Source organism: Capricornis sumatraensis, chromosome 5 (genome assembly GCF_032405125.1).
Source record: "Capricornis sumatraensis isolate serow.1 chromosome 5, serow.2, whole genome shotgun sequence".
Taxonomy (NCBI): domain Eukaryota; kingdom Metazoa; phylum Chordata; class Mammalia; order Artiodactyla; family Bovidae; genus Capricornis; species Capricornis sumatraensis.
The window spans coordinates 51592278-51619830 of record NC_091073.1 but is presented as its reverse complement, the minus strand read 5'-3'; the positions used below and the strand labels follow the sequence as shown (position 1 = coordinate 51619830).

Here is a 27553-nt window from a genome sequence, read left to right as displayed (position 1 = left end):
TGCAGAGAAAGGTCACTGTCACTCTGCAGAGGAGGTAACATCCCTGAATGAGCTGCTGGATCTGTCTGGGCGCAGTGAGGCTGGGCTCCCTCGTCCTGGCAGAAGCATGACTGTGGCTTTCAGCCAGCACCTTAATCTGAAGTTGTTTGGGGATTTTTTGTGTGTGTTTGTTGGTTTTGCATTTTTTGATGGTTTTGTCTCATTGGGTCTTTTGCTTATTTCTCTCTCGCTTTCACATTTGGCAGCCAGCTCCTGCCCCCAGCCAAACAACCTGTTCAGTTCCAGGCCAACACGAGTGCTGGTGTGGATCTGGGCACAGGGCTGACTCCACCAGGCCCAGGGGAAGGAACTCGCACCAGGCGGCCTGGGGCCTGGCGCCCAGACCCTCCTCGGTGGGCAGAGAGGGCTCATAAGAAGCAAACATCTCCAGGCCTAACAGTTTTCTCTCCTTAAAAAATGAAGCTTAAGAAAAGAAGACAAAAGCAAAAGAAAGGGGCAGGATGCCTTTTGATAGCCAAGCAGGAAATCTGTCTTGGATATGAGAATGGTTTTATTGCAAACATCATCATCACCACTGTTGCAACCATCCTACAGCTCCCAAACCTTCTTTTAAAAATAGAATGCATTCATTTTTTATGGTCAGATTTTACTCTGGCAAGTTCAGACAGTTTTTCAGGCAAGGTAACCTCTTTATAGCTTGCAGCCATTGGAGGCCCTGAAGGAGACATGCCACCAAGTTTATACATGCCCCTCCACCCGCCCATCCACCTCCCCACCCACCTGCACTGCTGCCCATCTCTGTGAATGCCCAGCAGAACCGTGTCATTTCTGCCCTGCAGGACTCAGGTGTTTGCTGGTTGTCTTCCAGAAATGGCACAGGCCATCAAGAGGTGGAACTATAAAGCTTGCAGTGTCTTTAAGAGGTTGTCTCACAACCCTCCATTTTCTAGGAGAGGAGAACATTTTTGTAGCCCAGAAGGAAGAAGGATCCAAAATGAGCATAAAAAGAGTAGGTTCCCTAGAAGTCACCTCGACAGGGGCCATCAGGACTCTAGTGGGAAGGCAAGAGCTGGGGAAAGCCTGCTTCCCTCAACCATCCTTTCTGGCAAGGGGACCAGTTGCCCGGCTCATTCCCTTCTGGAGCACCAGGCTCCAGGCCAGGGCCAGAGCAACTGAAAGGCAGCAGGCCCTGCCCTCTCTACACCTGCAGGTTCAGCCTCAGTGTAAATCCCACACCTGCCCCTGTCTGCATGTTCCTGAAGCAGGGAAATCCAGGCAGCAAGGCTGCATGGAAGGCCTTGTGCTGAGGACTTTCCAAAGCATGAGAGAGGCAGGTCACACTGACACGTCAAGGAATAATTTCCCACTCAAATGGCTCAAACAATTAGGAAAGCAGGGCAGTGTGGGGAGAGTGATGTATTCCCGGAGCTACCCCAGGGGAGAAAGTGGCCCCAGGGCCTTCCAGTGGCTCTTTAGCCAGCATGTTTGGAGTGAAATAAAGCCTGAGAACCACGTGGCTCCTTTCCCTCTGCTGCCCACCCACCCTCTCCCCTTGTGCATTCCCATCCCTACCACATCCCCACCAAAGCTGGACGTGGGAACTCTTGGGTTCAGAGAGAAGCGCCATCTTCCCCCAGCGGTTCTGGAAGCGTTTTAGCAGCCGGTTGGAGGGAAAAAAAAAAAAACAGATTGCCTGACAATGTCTCACTTGTTGGTGCAAATGTGCATTTTTTTTTCAAATGTAGTCTTAATGCCAAATCCTATTTAGTCTCCTTTTTTCTTATATTTTTTGTTTGTTTCTTAAACCAGAGAGAGAATTTGACCCAAATAAACACTGTGGAGTATTGGATCCCGAGACAAAGAAACCTTGCACAAGATCCCTCACCTGCAAGGTATTTCTCTTTCCATAAAAAATACTTCCTGCTCTGGCTGGGGCCTTTGTCGAAATGTTTGCATGCCACTCTCTGCACACGGCAGGGTGTGGAGCCTCGACACGACCCCCAGCTGCTCTTTGTAAGGGAAATGCTTTCTTCTCTTCCATGGTAGCAGAGTGCCTGCCTCAAGCTGGCTGGCTTTTTAAGAAGGAAAAAAAAAAAATAGGCTTCCCCTGTTACTTGTGAGGCCAGACAGTAAATTGTATTTATAGGCACTCACAGGCGGTTCTAAACCCTGCTACGTTTTAATGTATGCAGGAGCAGCACGGCAGCGGCGGCGGCGGCGGCGGCAGCGCCCTGAAAGGCAGCCCCAGAGGGGAGGACGAGCCGCCGCGCCCCTGATCCGGCCGCACCGGGGTGGCCAGGGGACAGCTGACCCGAAGCAGCCGCCCGTGGGTAGCCCCCAGCCCCGTATTTCATACTGAACTGCTAGTGCCTCTTGGGATGGAGGCCGTGGCCCTCTCTGCTTGGTGTCTCTGTGTGTCTGGGCCAAAGCGAGCCTCCCACCTGCACCTGGATTAACTCCAGCGCGCCCTCACCGGTGCCTGTCGTCAGGGAGGTCCTCAGGGGTTCAGCGCTGAAGCTCGTCATCTTTGGCCATTTTTCGGAGGAAGCTTTGGCTCCTTAACGCCAGGAGCGTAGGGCACGGTTGCGTTTTGTGTGGTCTCTGCCTCTTCCCAGCCGCAGAACAGGAGCTGTTGCCTTGAAGTTGACTTTTCAAGCACCTCTAAATTCCCATGAATTGCAGTTTCTGAAATGGAGGGCCTGGGGAAGCAGGTTTATGTGCTGATCAAAGAGGCTGTGCTTTCCATCTCTCTTCTCCTTAGACTCACTCACTAAGCCATCGGAGGGCAGTCCCAGGCCGGAAGAAGCAATTTGACCTCCTCCTGGCGGAACACAAAGCCAAGTCCCGGGAAAAAGAAGTTAAAGATAAAGAGCATCTCCTGACTTCGGCAAGGGAAGTACTTCCCAATCCCCCCGGGCCGGCGCAGGACTCACTGCCGGGACCTTCAGGGAGCTCGGGCCCAGAACCTAAAGTCGCGTCCCCTGCAAAATCCAGGCCACCCAACTCTGTGCTTCCTAGGTAAGTCCCCCCTCGGCGATGGAAGCCTTGAATCCACGGTCAATGACTGCCTGCCTGGTTCGAGTGTGGTCTGATCTCCTGTGAAATGGGAGTCATCATGGTCCTGCCTAGTGAGGCAGTTGTGAACTTGAAATGAGAGAATGGGTGTGAGGGTCTCAGTCCGTGTCTGCCACGCAGTGTCCGGTGGATTTTATTGCTGTCCCCATTGTCGTGCTCACTATGGTCATCGTTGCCATCATTGTCATACCTCATAACAGACCCAAATCCGACAGCATGTGTTTTCACAGAGCAAGAGTCAGCTGTAAATAAATACTTGAAAGTGACACTCAGCCCCAGGCAACTTCCTGGTTGGGGTTTGTTTGGTTTGGCTTTTTTTTTGTTTTTTCAATAAGTAACTTTATTTAATATTTATCTATTGGCCACACTGTGCAGCATGTGGGACCTTAGTTCCCTGACCAGGGATTGAACCTGTGCCCCCTGCATTAGAAGCACAGAGTTTTAACCACTGGATTACCAGGGAAATCCCATGGTCACCTGGGTTTTTAGATTAGAGGGAAGCCTTGTGGAGGGGAGAGTAGTCAGCACAGCAGCAGAGCCCATTTGTTACAGTATTTTGTGAATTTTCCCCACAACTCTCCAGTAGTCAGGGTAGAGGGAAATTTGGTGTGATGGAGCTGTCTGTCCTTAAATTTCCCTTCACACCAAGAAAGCTCAGCCACTTCTTTGAGATTTTATTTGGTTGTCCTGGGAGGAAATGAAAGAATAGAAAACAGTGGGTACAACATTGTAAGTCAACTATACTTCAATTTTTTTAAAAAAAAAAGAAAAGAAAAAAAACCCACTTGGATTTAGAGTGATTTAAGATCCATACGTGTGTGCTTTGACAGGCAGTGGAGTACCGACTGTATTGAGCCACAGACAATTTCCAGGTGACAAGACTGGGAACCCTCATTGAGAAATATTTGAGTGCTTGCTCCATAAGCAAGGTACTATGTTAGGTACTCTCAGGCAGGGGCACAGAGATTAGTGAAACTAGATCTTGCTTTTCAAGAACTTAGAGTTCAGAAGATAAGACTCAAATATCCACAACATCATAAAAGGGAAACATTAATAATACAATATAAGTGTAGATACTGGTAACCTCTGATGATTTTTAATGCACACACTGTGAGTCTCAAAGAGGAGCTGTCCAGTCAGCAAGCAGGCATGAAGAGAATAGAGTTATAGAAGAAGCGGATATAATTTATTTTTAAAGTAAAAGCAAATATTTGATGACAATTATTACCAGCCTACCAGGATGTCTTGTGCCTTCCACTCTGGCGCAAACCTGACCAGTTTGACAGCCAGAGGCCTCCTCTGGAATCACCAACCTTAGCCTCAGACATTTGGGAGATATTTGGGATGGAGTCAGACAGAGTCTGCACCCACACATTCCCATCATCATAACCAATGTCGAGCCATTGTCATCATCTATTTACTTGCCACTTTGCTTTCCGCCCCTCGTTTTGCAAGATCCTTTTATAATGACTTCTCACTGTAATGCGAGATGTTGGTGAAAGAGATTGCCCCTGCTTTAGAGTCTAGGAGACAGTTCTGCTCCAAACTTCTGGACAAGGCTTCAGTTCTGTATACACTAGCTTTCATACTTCGTGGTGGCAATGGAACTATTTTATTCCCATAAAACCTTTCACGGTACCTGATAGAAAAGCAAACCTGCCTCCACCTGAAGCCTTCTCAGCCCTGCTTTCATCACACACATACCCAGAACCCACTGCCCATCCAAGGGATCACCTCAGATTCACTAAGAACTTCAGGGAACCCTGCTTTGCATTTATTTTATTTACTTACTTCTGGCTGTGCTGGGTCTCCATTGCTGTGCGGGCTCTTCTCTAGTTGTAGTGAATGAAGGCTACTGTCTAGTTGCGGCGTGTGGGGTTCTCATCGTGGTGGCTTCCCTTATTGTGGAGCACGGGCTGTAGGGTGTGCAGGCTTCAGTAGTTGCAATTCCCAGGCTCTAGAGCACAGGCTCATTAGCTGCGGAACACAGACTTAGTTGCTCCGTGGCATGTGGGATCTTCCTGGACCAGGGATCAGACCCATGTTTCCTGCACTGGCAGGTGGATTCTTTACCACTGAGCCACCAGGGAAACCCCAGAAAATTCTCGTTTATTATACATTGCTCCATCGATTTTGACCAATGCAAGCACTTCATACCCAAGCAGTGGTACCTGGCTGAGCAGTGAAACCAGCGACAGATGTTAAAAAATGAAAACAGGCGACCTTAAGAACTGCTTCTTTCTGTTTCTTTTTTGTAATTTTCAGGGGAATATTTGTCAATAGAGAAATGCCAGGTGTTTATTTTCTTTTAGGGAAACAGAAGAAAGAGAGAGGGGTGAGGTTAATCAGCAAAAAGAATGTCTCTGAAAGGGAAGGGGAGGCCAAGGAGCACGTTACAAATGTTGGTAAGAGAATAGTTTTTGAGGATGCTTTTCAAGGCACCAGAAGACTCAGGGGTGAGCTCTGTTCCAAAGTTAGTGGGAAATAACGTTCTCTTTCGATTGTTTTAGGTTCAAACAAGACCCCATGCTATCAGAGATCGAAAAGGCATGATCAGAAGTTAATGTACTCACATAAGACTTAAAACCATTATTTCCCTCATACTGATGATATAATAGATATTTCGATTGCATCCATTATCTAGAATTGACCAAAAGAATGACTCGTGAGTAGAATTATGGTAATCTCTTCCCAATTATGAATTTCTCTTGTAGGAAATGCTAACTATGTAACATTTACTTCTTAAATATCATTTTGGTAACCTTGAAAATATTCCAGTTCTCATATTTTTGAATTGCAACCCATTCTTGTAAGGGGTTTCTAAAAGAGGAACTTGAGCCTAGGATGAGAAAAGTAAAAGTCAACTAGGGTTGGAATAGGATTGGATAGTGGAAGGATCAACTCCTTGTCTGCTAATTAAATGAACATGGTCATGTCTCAGCCTCTCTGGCCTCAAACTGCTCATCTGTCAAATGGAGCTAAGGAAAGTTAAGTGAGAGTATCAAGCTCATAATAAGCACTCAGTTGACGGTAGCTGGTAGGAAGGGCCATGGTAGTCAGTGGGAAAGCAGTGGGAGCCAGTGAAGGCCTAGGTATGACCTGGTTTCCATTCACCCATCCTCCTGGCCTCTGTCCCTCAACCTGGGGGCCCTTGGATAACATGCCTGTATGCTCTGCTTTCTTGCCCCCAACTCGAAGGGAACACCTTGCTTTCCCCACAGACCCCAAGGGCTATGGATAACCAGGCCAACCAAAGCCATCAGGACTCTTTGGGAGATGCAGAGGGTCGAGCTGGGCTCTAATAAGCCAGGCTCTGGCCCCCAGGAGGGGAGGAAAGGTCAGCTGTGCAGGTCAACGCTGACAAGGTCTGGGCACCTTCCCCTCTGTCTCATAGATGAACACACATCTCACCCTAAAGTATAAAATGGCAAACACCAATGAATCTCAGACTGACGAAGGCAGCGGGGAAAGAGGCAGAAGGTCCTAGAAACCCAAGAAGGGGCAGAGGTGAGTCTGCAGTGAAAGCTACTTCAGTTCGTGACTCATTGATAGTATAATCACCAAAGTGGAAACCATTTCTCTCCTTGACTTAGGTTTGTCCCTAGGCTTTTCCTACCCATTTCTCAGTAGTTCGGGCTTTAAAGTCAAGCAGACAGACCAGTCTCATTTCCACTTTTTATTAGCTTGGCAACCAGTGTCCTCATCTGAGAAATGTAGGTCATAGTTACACACACCTAAGGCAGTGGGTAGCTGTGATGAGAAAATATATGTGGCAGGCCTACACATACATGTGTGTGTGTGCTCAGCTGTGCCGCACTCTTTGGGACCCCATGGACTGTAGCCCACTAGGCTCCTCTGTCCACGGAATTTTCCAGGCAAGAATACTGGATGAATTGCCATTTCCTACTCCAGGGGATCTTCCTGACCCAGGTATCGAACCTGCATCTCTTGTGTCTCCTACATTGTCAGGCTGATTCTTTACCACTAGGGACTCAGTTTCCTTTGTGCTCTTCCCCAAAGCTCTCGACTGACGTTCTCACTTCCTCAGAGTGGTGGGGGTGGGGACTTAAGTTTCCCTGAGGGGAACTGGACAGGGACCGTCATCATATGCACTGTCTTTAGACCGGTAAGTGGAGAGGGAAGCTGTGATGTAGTGCGGAGGAAGAAAGGTTGGACAGCAGTTTAACACACTTGGAGACTTTTCCCACCTTTCTCATGGCCAGTGGCCCTGTTCCCCGTCACCCTCGCCAACCCTTGGCTTTTCAGAGACACAGGCTGCTTCCAGCACACTCCATCCCTCCAAGTTCCACCCTGGAGGGCAGCAGTCAGAGCTGGAAGGAGGTCTTGAAAGCATCCACCACTCCATCATTGCCGGGAGGGTGCCCGCACCCTGAGCGACACAGGCCTGGAAAGGAGAAGATTCAGAGCCCCTTCTTCGTACACGTGCATGTATATGCCTGGCATCCTTCCTTCATGTTTCTGTCTTTGCTCTCAGAGCTGCTTCTGCTCTGGAACTCGCAGTTTTCATGCTCCATGAATCTCCGTGATTCTCCTTCCCTCGCCTCCTCTCTTTTGTCTGGCAACTGGAATTTACTTTTTTTTTTTTTTTTCCTTTTTGGCCATGCTGCATGGCATGTGGGATCTTAGTTCCCTGACCAAGGATCAAACCCATGCTTCCTGCAGTGCAAGCATGGAGGTTTAACCCCTGGACCACCAGGGAAGTCCTGGAACTTACTATTGAGTGTTTCAACCATTAAAACTGTTTTTTTTTTTTTCTTTTTAGAAATATATATATACTTTTAAATTGTTAACTCTTTTATTTTTATTTATTTTATTTTTGGCTGCGCTGGGTCTTTGTTGCTTCCAGAAGGCTTTCTGTAATCACAGCAAGCCAGGGCTTCTCTTGTTGCTGAGCATGGGCTCTAGGCATGACAGCTTTAATAACTGCGGCATGTGGGTTCAGCAGTTGTGACTTGAGGGGCTTAGTTGCTCCTCGGCCTGTGGGATCTTCCCTGACCAAGGATCAAACCTGTGTCCCCTGCATTGGTAGGTGGATTCTTAACAAACAGACTACCACGAAAGCCCCCAGATTTTTTTTTCCTTAATGAAACTTAATTTTTTGGTGTTGGAGAAGACTCTTGAGAGTCCCTTGGAGTACACAAAGATTAAACTAGTCCATCCTAAAGGAAATCAGTCTTGAATATTCATTGGAAGGACTGATGCTGAAGCTGAAACTCCAATACTTTGGCCACCTGATGTGAAGAACTGACTCATTGGAAAGACCCTGATGCTGGGAAAGATTGAAGGCAGGAGGAGAAGGGAACCACAGAGGATGAGATGGTTGGATGGCATCACCGACTTGATGGACATGAGTCTGAGCAAGCTCTGAGAGCTGATGATGGACAGGGAACCCTGGCATGCTGCAGTTCATGGAGTTGAAAAGAGCCGGACACGACTGAGCGACTGAACTGAACTGAATATAGACATGTTGTTCAAAAACCAAGTAGTCCTAAAAGAGAGTGAAAAACAGTAATTCCTGGCATCCTGGAGCTCACTTTACCCTCTCTGTGTTAGAGCACCTTTTTCCCGGGGCCCCTTGCTGCCTCCTCTCTTGGTTTGCTCCTTTATTTGACGAAGGATTTTCTCCATTAGCTTCCTGTGAAAAGGGACATGGGAAGTCAATTTTTAGAATCCTTATACACCTGAAAATGTTTTTATTCTACTCTCACACTTAATTGTTCATCTCCCTGAATATATAAATGGGTTGAAAACTATTTCCCTACAGAATTTTGAGAGGAGTTTTTCCATTGACTTTTGGCTGATTCCATTTTTGATTTCTGAAGCATGGGGCTCTGAAAGTTCCCAGGGATCCCCCTTGATATAGGTCTTTTTTTCATTCATTATACTGGGTACTCAGTAGATCCTTTAAATCTGGAACACCTGTTTCTGGGATATTTTCTATTACATCCTAAATAATTTTATTCTCACTGTTAGCTTTATTCTCTTTACCCTTCTGTTAGTTAGGTGTTGGACCTTTTGCTCTGATCATTTTGTTCTCATACCCTTTTCTCCTGTTGTCTCTCAATCTCTTGTTCCACTGTCTAAAAGACTTTTTTTCACTGTCTAAAAGACTTTTTTACTTTACCTTTAAAACTGTATATTAAATAATTTATGATTTACTTGTTAAGTTTTAGGATCTGGTTGATTTTTACTTTTTCTTTCTTTTTTTGATGGCACCATGTGACATGCAAGACCCTAGTTCCCTGCCTAGGGGAACATTACCCTCTGCAGTGGAAGTGTGGATTCTTAACTGTGGATTAAGTTCTTACGTGTGGATTCCACTGGACTGCCAATTCTCTTTATCTGATTGCTTCTTATAATATCCCACAAGACATCGTCTTCTGCAGAAGTGATGCCATTCTAATATCTCTGAAGATAGGCTTCTTAGTTTTCTTTCTTTTCCTCCCTTATCTTCATTTACCCCAGGTTTGTTTCATGTATGTGTTTATGTGTTTGATGTTTGGTTGGTCAGCCTAATGTTGGAGATTGTTTCAGGAATGTTTGGTGATTTCTAACCATTTGTTTTAAAAGAAAGACTCTAATAAGCTGATTGGAGGTCTGTGTGTGGGACTGTCAACCATAAGGTCATCACCTCACCAGTCAGCCTTTTGTTGATATTTATGCTAAGTGTGGAAGCCTTTTCTCTATGACCATTAAGTTTCCCAAGGGCAGAATCCTGCCTACTGAAGTGCTGGGCAGTAGGCATTCCGGGAATGCCAGTTAAGGCTCTGACCAGGGACAGCCCCCAGTCCCTTTTTCTAGCCCTGTGCTCCCTCCTGGTCTCTGCTGGTGGCCCCCTGTCTGGAATCTCAGTTTGCGAGTTGATTGGAGGGGGAGCGGGCAAGTGGGGCAGTGCTAAGTCATCTGGCTATGTGAGGTAACAATGATGACCCGTGGGTCCAACAACCAAATAGCAAGCCTTTCAGCTCTCCTGCTATGTTTAGTCCTCACCTCATCTGTGACTTTTGCAGCTCTAGCTGCTCACGGTGCCCTGCTTATCAGGGTTCTGTGGTAGATCAGCTCCTTTCCCATCAGTTAACATTCTCCAGCTACAGTCTGTGTCCTAAAAACAGGTTAAAATCTCTTTTTCATACTTGTTGGGACACTTCAAGTGCAAGTAACAAAAAACTTGCTTACTAACCACTTCAGTAATTAGTAAGAAATTTCTTACTGCTGGTGACAGGAAGTCCAGAGGTGAAAGGGCACCAGTCCCTAGAGATGGGGGCTTGGCTGTCCTTCTCTGCCCTTTTATTCTACCCTCTTCAGTCTTTTGGCTCCATCTTCAGTCTGTAGCAAGATGGCTGCAGCACATCCAGAAGAAACAAGGTCCAGATGAAGATGGAAACCAGCTTTTCTTTGCCAAGAAAAATCTTTTTTAGTGGCATTAAGGACCTCATGGTGCAGCCATCGCTACCATGCACCTCCAGAACTTCTTCATCATTCAGTCCTGAAACCCTGTACCATTAAACACTTAAGCCCCATTCCTAGCACCTGGTATAACCACTGTTCTACTTTCTGCCTTGAATTTCACTGTGCTAGATACCTTGTTTAAGTGGAGTCGTACAATAGTTGTCCTTTGTGACTGGCTTATTTCACTTAGCGTAATGTCTTTAAGGTTCATCCATGCTGTAGCATATACCCGAATTTCCTTCACTTTTGAGACTTAACTAATATCCATTGTGTGGATATACCATGTTTTATTTATCCATTCATCTATCAATTTTTTCTCCACCTTTATGGCTTTATTTTTATGTGACTGTGCTTTGGGGATCTGGTTTGAATTCAGGTATTTGACACCTAGAAAGATTTAAAAACAACAAAGTGTCCAAGGTGAAAATGAGGGAGAGAAGAGAGGTATGTGAGTAAAAGCCCCTTCATGTTACTTGAAGGGGCAGCTTTCAAAGCAGAATGCAGAGAACCTTTCTTTGTTTTTGTTTTGTTTTGTTTTGTTTTGTTTTTTGAAGCTCCTGAGGATTTCCCTGGCAGTCCGGTGGTTAAGACTTTGCCTTCCAATGCAGGAACTGTGGGTTCATTCCCTGGTCATGTGGGAGCTAAGATTCCCACCCACCTGCCTCACAGCCAAAAAACCAAAACATAAAACAGAAGCAATATTGTAACAAATTCAATAAAGTCTTTAAAAATGGTCCACATTAAAAAAAAAAAAAAATCCTCATTTTTTTTTTTTCTCTAAAACTTCTTTTTCTCCCTGGTCAATCAAAACAACTAACAACTAGTTATGACCATTCTTCTGACTCTTCTCCTAATGCGGAGGTGTGTTTTCTTTTGTTTCTCGCTGCTTAGAAAGCCTTGGTACTGCCTCGCACTGTGACAGTGCTTTTCTATAAGCTTAGCCATGACTGGGATGAGATCTGTTGGATTGTTTATACACATGGAATTAATTCACTCCTTCATTGAGAAACATATTTCTTCAACACCTACTGTTGAGTCAGCCATGCCAATCTGTGGGTCTAGTGGCTTGTCAAAAATTAAATGGAAACATTCACCCTCAGAAGATACAATTAAACTACATGTGACTTGATATTAAGAAACAGGCTTGGCTTCGGGGTGAGGAAATTGTGGACCCATCTGGGACAAAACATTTTTTCATGTAGGTATGGTAACAATGTCACAAAGTCGTAGTTCAGTAGCTCTGTTTGTAAGGCTGTCTTTCATCATCACTGACGTTTTGTTGACTGATTTGAGCTTGTTTATCTGGTTGATCTTCCCATCATGGTCTGCTTTCAGAGAGAAGCAACGCAGGGCAAGTGTAAATTCCTTACATGCAAATGAATGAATAGTTGTCACTGAATTCATAGATGACTAGTTTTAAGTTGAATTAATTCTCTGCCACACGAGTTTGTTTTTCGTATTTTCTGTTCCACTTACACTGTTGGAGTTTTCCCTGGTGCCTGCATTCAGGCAGGGCAGAGTCTCAGCTCCACCCGATCGCGTAGAGAGCTGGTCGCTGCCGCCCCTCTCAGCCTGAATTTTTCCCTTGTGCAGGTCTGTCATTGACCTGCCTTCCTTAATGTCCCAGGAAGGCTAATTGCTCTGATTATGAGCTCCGTGAAACTGGGTGGGTCTGTTTCCCTCAGAAAAGTTTATTCTGTTTGCTCTCTCTTTCCCTTAGACCATCATCTGCAAATAGCATAAGCAGCAGCACATCTTCAAATCACAGTGGCTACACTCCGGAACCCCCTCTGCCCCCAGTTGGAGGTGACCTCGCCAGCCGACTGTCAAGTGATGAAGGGGAGATGGACGGAACCGATGAATCCGAGAAGTTATTAGACTGTCACTTCTCCACCCACCACCCCAGACCTCTTGCGGTAGGCCTCCTCTGTTTCCACCCGGGCATTTTCTCCTTGTGCTATGTGGTATTTAGGTGCCTACGTCCTCCGATAGCATCCTTCCTAAGCAGAGGCCTCCAGGACAGTGTTTTTTGAAAGGGCTTTCCCTGAGGTTGAATGATTGCCTTAGAAATCCCCTTGAAAATCACAGAAGGAAAGGTAAGGGCACCCAGATGATCATAATCCTTTAAACACCTGAGTATTTATGGTGCACCTTGAAGTGATAATGCTTGAGAAATGGTGTTCATAGAAGAGCACTGGGGAGCTGACCTTCCTGCCTTGCCCATCTGAAAGGCAGCCTCTGATTTCAAGAATCAGTCTGGCTCACCTGCTTTGGGAACCGTCTGTCTGAGCAATGTGCCAGGTGCCAGCCCTGGCTGGTTTTCTTCCCTGTTGGTTCTGAGTTTTATTGTTCTTAGTAGGTGTGACCATATGGCACAAAACTCGTGTGTGTGTGTGTGTGTGTGTGTATGTAGGAAAGAAGGAAGCATTTCATGTCAGCATGATAGCAGGTTAATGAAAAGGTCAGTTTCTCCCCAGTTCCTTGGAAGAGTCCACTTTAACAATTCAGAAGGTCATTGAAATCCAGGTGGGAGGTATAAGGAAGCATCAGCTGGAAGCTTGTTTGTGTTGGCCCTCTGAGCACTTAAAAAAGGAATGCCTGGTGCTACCATCAACAGAGCCAATTCAAGGAGGCTAGAAACATGGGACCCCATAGCTGCTTTGTTCTGGTCCCAGCGTGAAGCCTTCAAGGTTAGCCCTGACTGTCCCGAGATCGCATGGACTGTGTAGGTGAAATCAACCCTGCATCAAGAGAGGGACTCCCTCCCCACTTCTACCGGTGTGCTTCACTAACAGCTTGAGACTTAACCTCTCAGCTAGTACAGAAACAGGGACAATTAGGAATGCCTCTGACTGTCAGTAATAGAAAACTCAACTCATACCCATTATGTGCATCAGCCATTTGCTTCTCTTATATAGCAAGAATTCTAGAGGTGAGTGGTTCCAGGCTTGTTTCTGCATCTCTTCAATGTCGTATTGCTGAGGGAGAATTCCCCAACCCTTTTTGCCTTTCATGCACAGTCTGGATATGTTGGCTCCAGCTCCAATGTCACATCCTCACCAAGTCACATTCTACAAAGTGGGGAAAGCGACCAACAGGAAGGGAGTCTTCCTCTAAGATGCTCTATGTCATTTCTTAGGGAAGAAGATGTTCCTATGAGCCCTCCCAGCAGACCTTCCCTTCCACCCACCAGAAGTAGGTCACATGCCTACCCCTATACCAATCAGTGGCAGAGGATAGGCTTGTAGGAACACAGGATGGGGCTTCCTATTTGGTTCAGTGGTAAAGAAAATGCCTGCCAATGCAAGAAATGCAGGTTTGATCCCTGGGTCGGGAAGATCCCCTGGAGAAGGAAATGTTAACCCATTCCAGTGTTTTTACCTGGAGAATCCTATGGGCAGAGGAGTCTGGCAGGCCACAGTCCATGGGGTCGCAAAGAGTCAGACATGACTTAGCAACTAAAACAGCACACAGGATGATCCCAGCCATGATTCATCCCAGGGTTCTGGGAAGAAACCCACCTTTCCTGCTCACTGCTCCATGCCAGATATCAGAACAAAAGCATGGTTCTCTTAGCCAGGAAAAAACAGGGAGAGCTGGGGGTGAGATGGCAGTTGATGAGCTTGGCAACTAGTAGGGTCTGCCACAGTGGCCCGTGCCACCAGGAGCTACAGCCCTGCCTGGGGCACCATATGCAATTAAGAACAGGAGCCTCTGGGGTGCTGAGCCTTGCATCTCTATTGAACTAGAGACATAGGTAGCGCAGACAGTTAAGAGGCCTCCAGCTTCCAAGTCTGAAAGTGCGAAAGGGCTCTCTACCAGAAGGCCAGACTCTGGAGCACATCAAGATCTCTGTCCAAATGACATGATGCCAAGCTACAGTGGATTAGCTCAACTCGGAGCCTGGCAGATTTGTGTGCCCTTCTTGTTTTGCTGATTTAAATGGAAAGGCCATGGATTTGTTTCTTTGCTTTGTCCTTTCTTTCATGGCCAACTGATACATTAAATCAGTTTTTGTAATGAACCCTCGTTTGGGGTGTCTTTAGCAAGGAGACGAAGGAAGAAAAGATGTCTGGACCTGGACCGGTGCCTATATGCTGTTGGGGACCAGCTTCCATGTGGGAAAACTCCCTTTGTATGTTTTCTGGCTTGGCCAGTAAGCACTTAATGTGCGGAAAAGAGTTTTTCATCAGGAGTACCAGATTTGATGGGTGGCAAGGTTTTAGTGCAGCCCCTGCCCACCGACCCCCAAACATAAGCAGAAACAAAACAAACGGAAGGTCTTGCATTTCCTCCTGAGAACTGTTCCAAAGACTGGTTCCAGGAAGCGTTGGTGGAATGAGTGCCAGCCCAGCACTGTGTCTGGGACGGAGGCCAGGAAGCTGCCGGGAGACGCCTGGGGGAGGGAGAGGAGCTGCATTTGAGTTATAGAGTCACTTGCAAACTCGCCTGAGCTCTGACCAGCCAAATGTCACCTTCTTGCGTTTCTGTCTGCTGGCCTTCTGGGTGTCCTAACATCATCATCAAATGACATTTATTAACCGTCTAACTGCTCATGTTTCAGCCCTGTGTTTAAAGTGTGAGTTCACTCTGAACACTTTGTAGGACCTTATCTCTATAGTCCATCCTTTAGCCTAAATCCCTACTAGCCTCTTACTGAGGAGGAAGAAGAAGAGAATGGGGGTCTCTGGCCTTTAGACACTTGCAGTCATCAACACCGCCACAGAAACATTCAGTGTCACATAGAACAGCCACGTAGCTGTTCCCAGGTGGAAGGTACTGAAGTGTGTATAGGGGTTTGTGGGAGTTCAGAGTGGCAAGGTAAGTCAGAGAAAGGCGACTGGAAAGGTGGGTCCTCGTTCAGGCCCTGAGGGAGGGGAGAACTGGACGCAGCCAAGGGAAGCAGCAGCGGAGAGCTCAGCGGCAGTGGCCGTGCCCCAGGCAGCCTGGCAGTGCTGATGGGAGGGCAGATGAGGCTGATGCCAGGAGAGGAAGGGGTTCAGCCTAGCTGGAAGGGAAGTGGCTCTGTTGACAACAGATAGGAAAGGTATGATCTGTCAACAGGAGAACCTTAGAACCAGCTGTTGCCATTACTGTGATGGGAAGCAGGGAAGCCCGGCTTCCTTGAGAAGATGGCTGATGTGACCGGCCCATGGTACTGAACAACTGTCCTGGCTACTGTTGCTGTTGGTTTGTTTATTTTTTCAACTGAAAGTGCTGGCTCAGTCTCCGGGACGGAGAAGGTAACCCTCAGTGCCACAGACAGTTGAATGTCACTATTGTTGACTCACCCTGTGAGGTTCTGCAGAAAATCTGGGAGCTCACACAGAAATATTTTTGGCTTCGGTACTATTTGCTTCTTTATTTTGAGGAAAACTATACCCCTGTGTGTTTTTATGTAAATGTTATTTGTCTCTGTGTGGCTTGTATTAGCTTATTAACCTGTAATCAAAGTTAAAAATGTGGTTTTTTTTTTCCCCCTCACAGTTTTGCTCATTTGGGAGTCGCCTCATGGGACGAGGGTACTATGTGTTTGATAGAAGATGGGATCGTTTTCGATTCGCACTAAACTCCATGGTAGAAAAACACTTGAATTCACAGATGTGGAAGTAAGTGAGCAGTTTTTGTGCAATATGAGATTTGAGCTGCCCCACAACCCTCTGAACCCCAGTTTTCTAAATGAATGTCCCTAGTTGGCTTTTTATTGAATGAAATGATTCTGAAATCAGAATTCATGATTAATTCTTGAACGTCAGCCCCTCTTGGTGGCTTGCCTGTAGTTTTTCAGAGATAACTACAATGTGGTATGTTTTATCTTCTTTGGAGATAACTTTTGTGTTGGTAATCTTCTAACTAAATGGAAAGGTATTAGATAAGACCTTGTTTATTTAACAGTGTTAAAGGGCCTTTTTGCCATAACTAAGACTATCTAAGGATATTAAGAATATCCTTCTGTTTGTAATGTTAATGCTAGATATTGATATTGAAACTTTCGTAATGGTTATTGACCAATTTGTAATTGTTTAATGTCCTATGAAAAACTACACAGCGTGGCCAACAGGGCAGATCCAGGACTATGTTGCCAAGTCGGTTAAGCTTGTCTTTGGCCCTTCCCACATCCCTAGGTCTCTCTCCTCACCTCTCTACATACTTCTCTCTACCCCAAACCGAACTTATGTTCCATTTCTCTATGGTCTTTTTATTCTCCAACACCTCTCGATGTGTTTACATTTTAATAGATTCATAAAAAGGGAAAAAGCCTTCTTGGCTTAGGGAAATGCAATGCTGTTGTACAGAGTGACACGCTAGGTCCTCTCAAAGCACAGCACCTAAGGAACTGCCATTCTGGACACTTGGTAATGCCAGGCTGACCCCCTGGCGATCTCCAGCTCCCCCTGCTCCTGCAAAGGTGAGCTTTTCAGATCTCATAATCTGTAGAATCGTGGATCCCTCAGCTCTAGGCCCAGATGGTCCAGGAAAGCCAACGTCGAACCCCTCAGTCTGCCCAGCGAAGCCCAGGAAAGGCTGGAAGGTATTCCCGAGAAACAGTACCAGGTACTAGGGTAGGATGGGAAGAGCATTCAAAACCTGCCTGCTCCCAGGTCGCCTCCTCTCTCCCAGTGATGGCCCCTCAGCCCCTATTCACCACGATGCCCTGAGAGCTTCCAGAACTTCTAGAAGTAAGCCCCACCGAGTGTGCTGTAAGCTCTCCGAGCAGACTTAGGATGACACATTGACACTTCTTGTGAAGTAGGAAAGGGCCACAAGAGAAGCTTATGGTTTCTTCTCAAGGGCACCCGTTTTCTAACTGTGTCCTTTCCGAGTGGCACCCAATGGGCTGCATGCGGGGTTCCCGTATTCCTGGTGTCGGGTGACTGAACCCTGTGCGCGGGTCCCCCAGCATGGCAGCTGGCCCTGGTGGCCTGCAGCTCTGTGCTCTCCTGTGTTGTGGAAGTGTTAGTCCCAGACACGTGGAAGGAATGTGTTGATCTGTATTTCGCTGCCTGGTGTCCTGTCAGCTCAAGTCCATATTCCTTTCCTCCTCAGGCACAGAAACCCGAGCCACAGGGCATCAGGTCCCTCCCCCCTTTTCAGGACTTGCCTAACAAATCTGCTGTCACTGAGCAACATTGGGGCTGCCTGGGTGTCAACTCTGGAGAGCGTAGCACCCCGCTGCCCTCTCAACCTCGCTGCCCAAACCCCAGGCCCCGACGGGCCCGAACCTGGAGGGATGGCAGCCGATGGGGGCGTGGAAGACATTAGGAAGAAAAGGAACGGCCAAGACTCTTTTTTCTTTAACAAGCATTTAACTCTGCATCAGGAGACGCCAACACAGTATTCTCTTTCAGCCAGGTCAGCATCTGGATCTCCGTGCCAGCCGGCAGGGGAGGATGGGCACTGTAATTTATTCGCATCTGGGGGCTTTTGTATGGGACTTCCCTAGGCCAGCGTGCAAAGCTGCAACTGGGACACAGCCCACCAAGCTGAAATCCACTGCCATTTGGCACCTGAAAAGCACATGAACTGTCTAGCATGGGGGAAGGGGTTCCCGGGGACAGTGAGCTGCCACATGCCCCTCACCCTGCTTCGCCCGCTGCCCCTCCGCCCCTCCTGCCTCTGCTGTCCACTTAAGATGAGTGGGGGGAGGAAGGGAAGAGGTAGGAAGTATGCAGAAAAATAGCACCCATCCCAGTGCTGAGTGTCAGCCAGGGCAGGCTGAGGACTTCAGCTCTGGTCAGCACAGGCTGAAACCTGAGTGTAGACTCTGTAATGGGGAAATACCAGATCAGGACGCTCAGATGGATCCCGCTTATGGTCATCGATCCGGGCCCTCTCTAAATGAGCCATCTGGTATTTGTAAATAACTTTTTATTACAAGTAACTGCCAGAACTCTGCCCATATGGACTCCTACCCATATTTTAGCTGGTACAAAACTTGAGTGAAGGAAAGATTGAGTGGGATGCCTGGAGAACCACAGGAGGCGGCAGCCAGCAGAGACGATGTGGTGTGCGGACATTGCACCCTCTGAGAAATGGGCCCTGGTGCTGTTAGAGAGGGGTGGTGCAGTGCCAGACAGTTCTAAGGGTGTGTTTAGGCCTTTCTCATCTGATTTATGGGAGTCCTTGGCTGGCATGCTTTGTTGTATTGCTGCTGAGAATTCATCCGCTCACCCATCCACCACCCACCCATCCATCCATTCATTCAGTCATTCATTCATTGCAACAAGTACTATTAATGGAGCCCTTGTTCAGTGTTGACAGCATCTTTTACCCTCTTTAGGCTTGAGAGAAAATAGGTTTTTCAAACACCATTATGGCCACGCTGAATTTGGCAACATTTTTCTCCTATATTGGATCTTAGTCTGATGATTTCGAGGACACTGCACTCGTGTATTCAAGGATCCCCCTGGATTCCACCCTAGAGATGGAAGCCATGGGCCTCACCAAATTACAGGCAGAAAGCAGAATCCTTGGAGAGAGCAGGGCTAGGAGAGGCGTGTCCTCCTCAGCGGGGCCTCTTTCCAGAGTTCCCTGCCTTGTCCTGCTGCTGAAGGGAGGCACCACCTCACACCTGCCCGCCTTCAAGTGCTGCTTTCCAAGAGGCAGAGCTAGTGCCTAATTTCTGGGGAGCCCCAGCTATAAAGAAAATGACTTCCAGTAGAAACAGGGAGGGGTGAGTAAGGTGAGAAACAGGAAAGAACCTGTTTGAAAATATGCACTTGGCTCCTGAGATCAGTTTCCTCTCTCCTGAGGTCTGTATCCTTTCCTGAAAAGTCAGGGGCATGGTGACCCCGAACCCCCACGCTCCTCCTGGTCCCCAGAGGAGCAGCAACATGAACCAAGGCCTCGGCTTGGAAGCAGAAGCTGTTTCCGTCATGAGTCAAAAGATGGAGTTTGTGGGGAGACTCCCAGGGTGACCCTCTACCTGGTGCTGGCCTGGGCTCCACAGAGTGTCGGAGGCAGAGAGTTTTTTCCCAGGTACCCCCACTCCAGCTTTCATGTGTTCTCCTGCATTTACCTTCAGAACAAACTAGAAATTCCTGATCCCCTTCTCTGGATCTATGAGGATTCCTCTACCTTCCCCACTTCTTAACCCGGGGACAGGAAGACCTGCTGAAGAACAGCCATACCCCAGTGACCACTCCTGACTGAGTGGGAGGCAGAGCAGGGTGAACAGGAGCAAATGTAGGCGTGCCTCCCTACAGGGCCACCAGAGACTGTAGACAGCACATGCAGGGGCGGACTGGCCTGGGAGGAGAGGGGTGAGGCCAGTCAAGAGCAGGGTGTGGAGGCAGGCGGGCAGAGGCTGCAGGGGCACGGGGGGGTGCTCTGGCCCCCATGTGCAGGTGGCACAGCCCCGTCCTCACCCTTCTTCAAGCCAGGACCTAAGTGTGAAAACGACCACCTCTCATTAAAAATCACCTTCATCACTGCCAGGGGCAAGAAAATAGGGGGATACTGTTGGGGCAATTTCTATTCTAATTAACATTTGCCTTTTATTCGGGAACCCAAATCAGCCATTATCCAATAGCCAAGCATGGAGAAAAGGATCTGAAAACCTGAAAGTGATTAAAACTAGTTTGCCGGATGTTGCAATGGGGGGAAACCATAGGGAAGGGCCATAAATCAGATTCCGCCATCCTTCAAGGCTTCATTTTCCATAGTCTGGTTTCCACCAGCGTTTTCTCTGTAGCCCTGATGCTCACACTTAATCGAGCTTCTGGAGCAATGCGAAGCCTGTTTCTCACTGTTTCTCTTTCACTCTTCTCTCACGTTTAGGAAGATCCCTCCTGCGGCAGATAGCCCCATGCCCTCGCCAGCAGCCCACCTCACCACCCCTGTTCCAGCATCCGTTTTACAGCCTTTCAGCAACCCCAGTGCTGTGTATCTTCCTTCAGCTCCCATCAGCTCGAGACTCACCTCTTCTTACATAATGACATCAGCCATGCTCTCAAATGCAGCTTTTGTGACATCGCCGGACCCGAGCGCCCTCATGTCACACACCACAGCTTTCCCTCATGTGGCCGCAACCCTCAGCATCATGGACTCAACCTTCAAGGCCCCACCTGCCGTGTCCCCGATACCAGCCGTCATCGCTTCCCCATCCCACAAGCCATCCAAAACCAAAACCAGCAAATCCTCAAAAGTCAAAGACCTGTCCGCCCGTAGCGACGAGTCTCCAAGTAACAAAAAGAGGAAGCCGCAGTCTTCGACTTCCTCATCTTCCTCCTCATTACCCCTGCAGACATCCCTCGCCTCCCCATTGTCAGGGCCCCACAAAAAGAACTGTGTTTTGAATGCCAGTTCTGCTTTGAACTCCTATCAGGCGGCCCCTCCCTATAACAGTCTGTCTGTGCACAACTCAAACAATGGGGTGAGCCCACTCAGTGCCAAACTGGAGCCCTCAGGACGGACCTCGCTGCCTGGCGGCCCCACGGACCTAGTGAGACACATGGGCTCTGGGGGCGGCAGCAGTGACTCCTGTCCCCTCTCTGTGCCCACCCTTGCAGGGGACCTCTCTCTGGCCTCACACAATGCTGTGTCTTCTCTGCCCCTCTCTTTTGACAAATCAGAAGGAAAAAAGCGTAAGAACTCAAGTTCTAGTAGCAAAGCCTGTAAAATCACTAAAATGCCTGGAATGAATAGTGTTCACAGAAAGAACCCACCCAGCCTTCTTGCTCCGGTGCCCGATCCCGTTAACAGCACCTCCTCTCGGCAGGTAAGGGGCCCGTCCTTCCAGGAGCCTCCTGGCACTGCCCAGGGAGGGGGGTTGGGGAACCGGGCAGCACCCCCTCCCCCCACCCCCGCTTAGCCAAGTGGTCCAAACAGGTGGCCCAGATAGGTAACACAAGCATGAGTCCCCTCCTTGATCTCCCTCTAGGTGATTCCACCCCTTGCTCTGAGAGAAGTTTATGTAACAAGACACTTTGTACAGTATCCACTATATGCTAGGTGCTGTTCTGAGTCCTATATGAGTATCACCTCATTTAATCCTCACAACAGCCCAGCGCAGTTGATGCTGTTGTAATCACCACTTTACAGATGAGCAGACTAAGGCACAGAGAGATTCTGAGCTCCCCACCTCGCTCTATTGTCAGTCTGGATGATTTCACTGAAGAGTTCTGTTGCCAAGCAGTATGGTCTATTGGCATCCCCTTAGGAAGAACCCAGGGCCTAGCAGGTTACATAATGACCTGGGTCCCACCTGGGGGGAGGTGCCATGCTTCTCACTTTACCAGGCTCCCTACTCCTAAGATAACTCTTTACTTCCTGAAGTAACACTGCAGCTCACACCACCTGGCACAGAAGTGTTCCAGGCCACTACACACAGATGAGGGTGTCGTGAGGGAAGCTTGGGGGAATGGGATGTGGTCCATGAAGAACACATGTTTTTTCCCTGGAGCCCTGTTCTCATCCTCAAGTCTCCCCCTTCTTCTCCAGCCAGGATTGCTGTTTAGGAAACTCTCCCGTCCAACTCTGGTGTCATTTGTGTGTAGAGGAAGGAGCAGAGGTAGGGAGGGGCTGCCTGGGGTCTCTGCAAGCTGAGTCCAGTGAGAGGGACCTTGCAGGACAGTGTGCATGGACTGTATCAGCAGCCCCAGGCTGACAGATTCGGTGGGCTCCAGCCCTGTCTGGGAGTGAGGGCTTTGGAGGCATGAGAGGCAGTTGTTTAAAGGATGTTTTCATGGTTTTCATCATCTTTGTGTGAGACTTGTTAAAACCTCATGAAGAGAAACTCTTGAGGGGGATTCACAAAACACAAGCAAACACAGGAGAAAAGCAATTTTGGATCTCAAGGGCCAGACAAGCTGCAACCCAAGGCCAAGTTTGCAAGGGGTACATAGGTCCTCTCATCAGGGCCCAGACAACTGCACACATCTGCAGTTGCAGGGGAGCTGGGGAGAGGGACCAGAACCCACCAGGCACCCCCACCCTGAAACTAATAACTGCTTGTCCATGCCACCTCCAGGTCTCAGGATCGAGGGCAGATACAGGGCTTCTTAAACTTGAATGTGCACATGAATCACCAGGGGATTCTCAATAAAGTGCACATTCTGAATCAGCAGGTCTGGGGTGGATCCTGAGAGTCTGCATTTCTAACAGACAGCAGGCAGTGCTGCTGCACTGGTGTGCTGGCCACAAACTGAGCAGCAAGGCTATAGTGCCACCTGTTCAGTGAAGTTCTAGCAGCTAACTGTTACTTAATGGCCTGGGCTCTGGTCCAAGCCCTTCATATATTCATCTAATCTTCACCTGTTATTACCACCATTTTACAGATGAGTGAACCAAGGCACAGGAATGTTAAATAATGTGCCCAAAGTCACACAGTGAGTAAGTTAGGGCTGGGATTTACACCCAGGCAGTTTGCCTCTGGAGTCTGGACTTTTCATCTCTGTCTCTATTGATGGAGTACCTCTGTATGGGTGGAGTGCCTTTGTCTTGAGTAAATGTGGCACTGTTGATTCTTTGATGCAGGACCATATGAAATGTTTTGTAAGCATGCTGAATTAGTCAAAACCAGTGGTGAAAGGCACAGACAAGCCTCCATCAGATAGAGTGCTCATCAGGAGGGAAATCAAAAAGAGTGGATGAATGCAATAATGGCTGCCTTGGAGCTAGTCAATGTTGGTTCTCTATTGCAGCTGATATCTGGGTGCTTGTCACCAGGCCATTAAGAAAAGGCTTTGTCCAGGGTCACCTCCGGTGATTTCCAGGTGTTGGGGAAAGCCCTTCGGGAAGCCCTTGGGGAAATCTTAGGCTTTTGGGGAAATCTTGGGCCCTTGGGGAAATCAGGAGACTAGGCCAGGAGTGGCATGAGGGTGAGAAATTCAAGGTAAAATATGCTTTGGGGACCAATAGGGGATCTGTTTAGTTGTATCTGGTAGTTGTAAGGCCCCAGAATTTGCCACGGAGATACTAAATTGAACAAAAAAAAACAAGACTGCGAAGGTAAGGCAGGTGTCAATGGAAAGGGGAGTAGCGCGGAACTCCTCCCCTGAGGACTCCGCCCACCGCGGGCACGACGGCCACGCCCACACGCCCCGGGGGCAAGTTAGGAAGGCCTGGGCTTAAGCTGTGCCTCTGGCCGTGCTTCTTAACGACGTGGGGGTGTGCTGGGAAAACTTAGAAAAGACCCGGGCATTCCTTCTCAGCCAGTCCAGGGGAGCCTGGGCCTGAGACGAGATGGGTCAGGAACTGCAGTCATACGTGGGAAACCTGGGACTCCTCCGGAAAACTTGCAGTCTGCACGTCTGGGAAACGGCATGAGAGTTCCCCTCAATTTTCCCCTCTGGGATGAGAGGGGCGTGGTGGAGGCCCCCTGAAACATACCCGTTTTCTCTGACGTTTAAGGTGGAAACACGAGTTCCACACCACAGGAGGAGAGCCTGCGAGGTACCGTGAAGCCTCCTCCTCTCCCCTCGCGACTCGTGGTATCCGGGAGTCTGTCCCCAGCTGACGCCCGTGTCTGAGGAAAGCTTCACTGGTGTCTTTCAGGTTGGGAAAAATAGCAGCCTAGCTTTGTCACAATCCAGTCCTTCAAGCATATCCAGCCCAGGACACAGCCGACCGGTAAGTTACTGGGGGGCAGAAGTCCATAGGGTCTTCAGCAGGGTGGAAAGAACGTGGGCTGTGGGGTCAGACTCTGGTTCGCATCTCATCTCCAGATAAAAAAAAATGGCTGCCCGGAGTCTAAAACCAGGCCTTCTGGTAATTGCTTGTGTGTGCCCCTGGGCAAGTTACCTCATTTCTCTGTGCTTGAGTTTCCTCCTCTGTAAGATGGGCTCATTATGACCTCTCTCTCATGCGGCTTTTGTGAGGATTAAATTAATTTACTGACATAAAGCCTCTACAGAATGCCTGAGCCCTAACACACACAAATGCTAGCTTTTACTGTTAGCTGCTGCTGCTAAGTCGCTTCAGTCATGTCCGACTCTGTATGACCCCATTGACGGCAGCCCACCAGGCTCCTCCATCCCTGGGATTCTCCAGGCAAAAACACTAGAGTGGGTTGCCATTTCCCTCTCCAGTGCATGAAAGTGAAAAGTGAAAGTGAAGTCGCCCAGTCGTGTCCGACTCTTAACGACCCCATGGACTGCAGCCCACCAGGCTCCTCTGCCCATGGGATTTTCCAGGCAAGAGTACTAGAGTGGGGTGCCGTTGCCTTCTCCATTTACTGTTAGCAGTTGCATGAAACTGGGCGGATTACTTCTCTGAGTCACAGGTTTTCATACGTTAAATGGCAAAATCGACACCTACCTTCTGAGGTCGCTGTGAAAGTTAAATAAGGTGCTGTTGACTAACGGGCCTTACTCTTGGCAGACATTGGTCAGCACTTTCTCGAGGCTTCTGGTGAGCTGTAGCTATGTGATTTCAGGATGTGGTTTCATGGTGGAACTGTTCAGGGTAGATTTAAGAGTTTTTTTTTTATAAACTTGAGGTGTGTAAACAGTGTAGATGTGATTTTCTCCAGTGGAGTGTGTGCACGTCCTGGGGAGGCCAGGGAGGGTTGTACATGATGGGAAAAAATATGTGTATGGCTGTTACATTGTCTTAGAAGTGCCATATGTGTCATAGATACAAAATTACAGTGTTTTTCTGCACTTTGGTCTTTCCCCACAAACCTTGGGTGGAGTGTGGGTGAAGGTTAATAGGGAACAGTTTTGTATCCTCAGATCAGGGAGTGCATCTCCACCAGTTTGAGTCATTTGTGGTGGGGTTTGCACTGAGCACTTGCAGCCCATCCTCTGTACTAGGATGAAGGAAGGGCTCCAGGAATCTGCCTGTTGATAGCAGGCCTCCTGAAAGGGTTGCAAGGTGTGCCTGGAGACTCCACTTTGACCCTTTGCAGGCACCTGTGCCATCACCAGTTCCAGGCACAACAGCTGGAAACCCACAGTGGGGTTTAACAGACAGCCTAACTGAATGTAACAATAACACCAACACCTCTCTTTTGTTGAGCTCTTCCTCTGTAGGTGCTGTGCTCTGCCCCTCACATACATTACATACATTTCAACCTTTTAACAAACTGGTCATGTTGGGGACAAAATGTCATTTTGCAGATGAAGGTGAAGGAACTTGAACCAAACCTGTATATTCAAAGCCTTTATGCTTAGCCCAGCACTATATTTTCTTCCTTGGGTAATTCTCCATGCTCTCTGTGGGTTAGCTAGGAAAAGATGGACAGAAAAACAAAACAAAGAAGACAGATCAGCTATCCTAGTCCTCCCTCCTGGAGAGGAACCCCATGAATCTCCAGGATTTGTCCCTGTGCTTTCCTCCACAGCTGGGATCTTTGTGGCTACCTTCCATTTACCGAGTCCTTTACTTCAGTCACCTCATTGGCTCATCACAGCTGGCTTTTGCTGAATGCAGGAACTGGCATGGTGTCCTTTTTATTATAGATGAGGAAATGAGGCTATCTTTTTGAACTCTTGTAGGTAACCCCAAATGTATGTTTTTGAAACAAGCTTTTTTTCTTTTTTCTTTTCTTTCCTAGAAGAACACAAACAGAACGGGCAGGATAAGGACTCTTCCATAACAAGACTCTGAAGCCAATTCCAAACCAATGCCTGGCCACGGGACCCCACCCCAGCCAGAAGAGGGAGGGGAGTGGGCAGTGGGGGAGAGGCTGTTTCCTGTGCCCTACCTGTGGCTCTGGCCTTTCTTCTTTTTTTAATTGACCAATTTTTAGTTTGGGGGCAAAAAGAAAAAGGCAAAAGAACGTGAATTTGAGATTTACAGAAAACAAGTACCAGTGTTTTGTTTCCGTTCTTTCATTTGCCATGTGTATACCTTCTTCCAAGTTTGGAGTCATTCATCTAGCTTCTGATGTTGCTACTGCGTCATTTTGCTCCAGCCACAAGAGCAGACATTGCAGAATGTCTGTTCCTGGTTGGCCTCGTCTGAAACTCTTGAACTTGAGCACGTTCAGTGCTCCTTTCCTTGGGCTCTTCCATCTTTCCCTCCCGTCCCCTCCTGCCTGCCACTCTCTGGGTCCCCACTGGCCATCAGAGGAACAAGCTCTCATACTTCCCCTCTGGACAGTGTGTTGATGGGGGAGGGGCTTTGCTGGGGAGCCTCCTGTGTTTGGGGAGCAGAGAGCTGGAGGGCGGGCCAAGTGTCCCCATCAGGTTTCTAGGGAAGCAGAATAGCAGGAACCAGATGCAAAGCTGAGAACAGAAGCATTTAATGATGGGGCTCACTCAGTACCACTGTGTAGCTGTGCAGCTCACAGATGTACTGGGTTAGGGACAGGGGCAGCAACAGACCTACAAGGTTGCAGGAAGAATGGTGTGGGGGTAGGAAAAGACATCCTCAAAAGATGGTGGGAATTGGGTAACTATGATCATCTGAGCTTGTTAGGCCTGCATGCTACACAATCCCTCCCAGAGCACCGTGTCCAAGGGCATAAAGCCGAGCAAGTCACTGGGGGGAAGAATTCCAGGGAAAGGGGCACAAGACCTCAGGAAGCCACTCAGGAGGAGGAATGGTACCCAGGGCAGTGAAAGTTCTCAAGCTGCCCTCTGGGGCTTGACAAGAGGAGAAAAGCAGGGCCAGAAGAAAGGGCTTGAGGGAAAGCTGCTGTGGAGGGTTAATTGGCAAACCCCTGTTGAGAATAAATACTAACATTGCCCACCCACCACCATGCCCTTGGCCAGAGGCCCCCATTCCAACACAGCCACCCAGGAAAGAATGGTAAGGCCACCACTTATGGAGAAGAGCCAGAAGGGAGAAGCCGGAGGCCTGCAGCTACGAAACTGTTCACACTGGAGTTCTGAAAGAAACAATACCATAAGCTCTAATTGGGAATTGTAATCAGGAAAGGAATTCCCCATATAAAAATAGGTGTTCTGTGCTATGAATCATGTAACTTTGTGTACAGTATAATGGAAGAGATACTAGGAGTTTTTGCTTCATCCGTAAGTCAGATATGAATGCCAGTTTTGCCGCTGGATGTAAACCCGCATCCCTACCCTAAAGTTTTCTTTCCCATTCCCTCCAAACC

At 48.2% G+C, this 27553-nt stretch overlaps 1 protein-coding gene across 3 annotated transcripts in view; it reads left to right on the top strand.

Moving 5' to 3' along the window:
- The window catches only part of ATXN7L1 (ataxin 7 like 1), a 255392-nt gene extending 229306 nt beyond the window's left edge, over positions 1–26086 (top strand). The window contains exons 6-13 of one of the 3 annotated variants that reach the window (XM_068972929.1): positions 1810–1892; positions 2762–3018; positions 12266–12461; positions 16033–16154; positions 17593–17898; positions 20326–21265; positions 24043–24117; positions 26045–26086. In XM_068972929.1, coding sequence (XP_068829030.1) covers positions 1810–1892; positions 2762–3018; positions 12266–12461; positions 16033–16154; positions 17593–17898; positions 20326–21265; positions 24043–24117; positions 26045–26086 — 2021 coding nt within the window. The remainder of the gene's footprint in view (positions 1–1809; positions 1893–2761; positions 3019–12265; positions 12462–16032; positions 16155–17592; positions 17899–20325; positions 21266–24042; positions 24118–26044) is intronic. The other 2 variants (XM_068972931.1, XM_068972930.1) reach the window with 2 other exon arrangements.
- The last annotated feature ends 1467 nt before the right edge of the window (positions 26087–27553 follow it).